This window comes from Rhamphochromis longiceps, linkage group LG4 (genome assembly GCF_057381845.1).
Source record: "Rhamphochromis longiceps isolate RC_006_pf linkage group LG4, R_longiceps_female_GT1.1, whole genome shotgun sequence".
NCBI lineage: Eukaryota > Metazoa > Chordata > Actinopteri > Cichliformes > Cichlidae > Rhamphochromis > Rhamphochromis longiceps.
Window position 1 is genome coordinate 7,193,968 of NC_140560.1, and position 3,580 is coordinate 7,197,547.

Here is a 3,580-nt window from a genome sequence, read left to right on the forward strand (position 1 = left end):
TTTTTCTTCTTCTCCCATACGCGGTTCTGTCACAGGCATGGAAAACCAGAATGCTTGCCATTCCATGAGACAGGCTTCCACCACAGGGAGCGTTCCTCCAGAGGCAGACTTGGTAAGTGAATCTGGTCTATCGTGAACAGTTTTAATCAACAAGCGCAATATGGATTCCTCTGCTGTTTGTCTAATTTCGGATATCAGTTTTCAATGTTAAATAAAAGTTTGTTTGCCTCCTCAAGGCATAGAAAATTATTTTAAAAACATAACACCTTTATTGGGGTGGGACAAAATTTATTTAGTGTTACACTGTGATTTGGTTACTGTTTGACATGCGATATAAACAGTATGGAGAGCATAGTAGTTATGCTATAGGCTACTTGGCACGGACAACACTGACAGTGGAAGACACACACTAGACAGATATATTAGCAAAGCAGTCAGGAAAGTTCTGTAATTACAGTCTGTGAGAGGTCCCACTTCCAGTTTCTTTACTTTTTTCCATTCACTGTTAATTATCTCAACTGTTACGAATTGTCCAAAGAGCAGTGACCTGCATGCTATTGAGTACTGCTCTTCACTTTGGCCACGAATTTTTTCTCCTTCACCCTCCTGTTCTGGAACCAGATGGTAATCTGTCGCTCTGACAGGTTGGTCACGGCCGAAATCTTTCTCCTCTTGTCCTTTGTGATGAACTTGTTGGCTGCGTACTCTTTCTCTAGCTCTTTGAGCTGGACCTTGGTGTAAGGTATCCGTTTCTTCCTGCCTCGGCGGAAAGACAAGCTGTCATTCTGGTGCGCCACCACATCTGTCAAAGAGAAAAAGCCAGTCTGAAGGTGATGGGCTGCACACACCATGATACATTTTCAAGCTCTACACTCCACGATTGCTGTAATAGTGTAAGTGCCGATAAAATATTTGTCGAGCACAATTTAGCATCTTTAAGGAAGTGAACGGGAACTTTATGTTTCGATCGGACTGGATACAATCCTGCGAGGCAGACGGGAAACGAATATCTGCTGTCTGGGTTAAGTTCAAATTGACCTACAAAAAATGGCGTCTTTAAACACAGTGCACGCATCTATTCTACTCCACATAGACTGTCACAAGGACAGCATTTTGTGTCTTCTCTTGACTTTGTGTTTACAGTGTTTTTAGTTTAATTCTACATTTGTGCGATGTGTGTGTTAAATAAAGAGAGAAGTGGAGTGGGCGTTAGGGTTTTTCCTGTTCACTGTGAATATTGGGCCAAGAGGATTAATTATTTCCATCATTATTATTGAATTAATTACAATGTTAATAATGAAAGTAAATTTTCCTGTTTATTTAATTTATTTATTCATTCATTAATTTTAGCAGTGGCAGCAGAGTAACATGTCTCTCATCATAATAACCATTATGATAACCATTAAATTAACTGGAAGGCCCCAGCAATAAAATGATTATCTCACTTGGTTAATAAACGATATTGAACGAAACACCAAAATGTTTTTCACTCTGCACCAAGAGATGGCAATGCAAGGCTCATTTCTAAGTTAGAGTCTGCAACATGTTGGTATTTTCACAATATCAAGGATCCAATCAACATGACGTTAATTTTCACTTGTACGTGACGCCCTAAACTAGATGGGGATTCAAGGGCAGTGATTAACCTCAGCCATCACAAACCTCAAGCACATTATTGCCTTGCTTTTGCAAAGAAACTCGATGCATTAACCGCCTAATTTTAGTCCAAATTTATGAAGACGATAATTTACTATCGGAGCAAATTAATCATCCGAGATGTTTTTTGTTTTAACAAATGTCAATCCTTTAATTTCTTAATTGTTATTAAATGTAATTTTTATTAAATAAATATGTTCAGTTGCGTCATAGTTACAAAAAATCTGTTAGAGTTCTGTTTAACTGTTTTAAAATCGTTATTATGAACCTTGAAAGCAGCAGTACTCACCAGCAAGAGCGGACTTCCAGAGGTGGCCGGCCTGTCCCTGATCTTTGGAGCAGTACATCTGTCCTCCCCAGGCGTTGGTCAGAGCCCAGGGCTGGTAGCTGTCCATGGGCAGCAGTGTGTCATGGCGCGGTTCCCCGGTGCCGAGCGTTTGGACCACCGACACATCCAGGTAGCTGGCCATCGACTGGTATGGGCTGGCATAGCCATGGTAAAAGGCGAACTCCTTGGCCCGGTGGTTCGGATATTCGTCTGAGCTCACTGTTGTGTCCATGTACTGTGAGCTGAGAGCGGCTCCGGCCGCTTGTGTACAGGACTTAAGAGGAGCCCGACCCATCCTGCATGGGTAGTAGCCGTTACCAAAGTAGCTGTAGGGTAATGCGGTTGCGGCCGACGAGTTCTGGTGCGGCACAGCCGCACATTGCTTCCCCGAAGAGGCAGCGGTCTCACCGGAGCCTGAAGCGGACACATCCATTGTGGAATACCCACCTGAAGAGTGCACCAAGCTGGACGGGTGGCCACCCAGAGCAGCGGCGGCCGCCGAATGTGCCATGATGTTGCGGCACTGGCTTGCTGCAGTGGCAGCGGCAAAGTTGCCGCTACCTACCAGCCCCTCCATGTTCTTGTTCAACTCGTCCACGTTGTTGTCATACACAAACATTACCGTTTCCACTGGCCAGCGAGGATTGAGTACTAAAGAGGCTGTCATATGCCCACCCTTCCCCGTTTTGGCCTTCGTGTGCCTCAGACTCCGTCCGTTCCTGGCGCTAAGCTGCTACATTTGCTGAATGAGGCTGATCACTGGCGCTCACTACACATACATACATATACACACACAAATACAAACACACAAACGCAGCTCAAGAAATGTACTTGTACAGCACTATCATAGCACGGTATGCTGCTTTGTTGGAGTGACGGCGTGTCATTCGGTAGCAAAGACTCCCACTAACCGGCCGGATCTCCACTTACATCCCAGCCGCAGCCTTGACGCAACAAGCCCCCTGGACCAAGAAGTAAGGGGAGCATAACTATTGGATGAGACAGGGTGATCACGTGATGGGACAAGCGCAAAAAGAAGAGTAGAAGAGACTAGTTGAGGACTGTCAGTGAGAGGAGGGAAAAAGCATTTTATGAGTTTCCAGCTGTGATATGAGAAGGGAATGAGCAGATTCGCTTTAGCTTACTGTAGTTTGGTTTACTTTAGTTTGTCTCTGCAGCTGCCTTTGCGTCAGACTCAAGTCTGTGATGTGATGTTCTCTGGTCGATACTAAGAGTGACATTACCTTAGTCTGCCTAAAAACAGAAAGAAAGAAAGAAAGAAAGAAAGAAAGAAAGAAAGAAAGAAAGAAAGAAAGAAAGACAATGAAAATAAATCACTCGACCAACTTCTTTTGTGTCGTGCATAAAAGTACGTGGTGCAAATGGACTCGCCAATATCTGAAATCGACTCGCCAATATCTGAACTGACCGTTTAGATAATCACTTTTTCAATAACTATACTCTCCATTCTACACTAACAGCACACCTGAACCACAAGAAACAAAAATGTAAACTGTAAAGTGTATAAGTTTCAAACTGATTTGAAACTTATACACTTTCAGAAAAACTGAAATTTTGTTGTGTAAATGTTATTTA

The 3,580-nt window shown here is 43.3% G+C and overlaps 1 protein-coding gene across 1 annotated transcript; it reads right to left on the reverse strand.

Moving 5' to 3' along the window:
- Positions 1-280: 280 nt before the first annotated feature.
- hoxb13a (homeobox B13a) lies at positions 281-2,908 on the reverse strand. The gene is made up of 2 exons (XM_085405093.1): positions 1,946-2,908; positions 281-802 (listed from the first exon to the last, which is right to left on the reverse strand). Exons 1-2 carry the CDS (start codon positions 2,649-2,651, stop codon positions 555-557), a joined length of 954 nt encoding a protein of 317 aa, XP_085261219.1. The 5' UTR covers positions 2,652-2,908; the 3' UTR covers positions 281-554.
- Between the last annotated feature and the right edge of the window lie 672 nt (positions 2,909-3,580).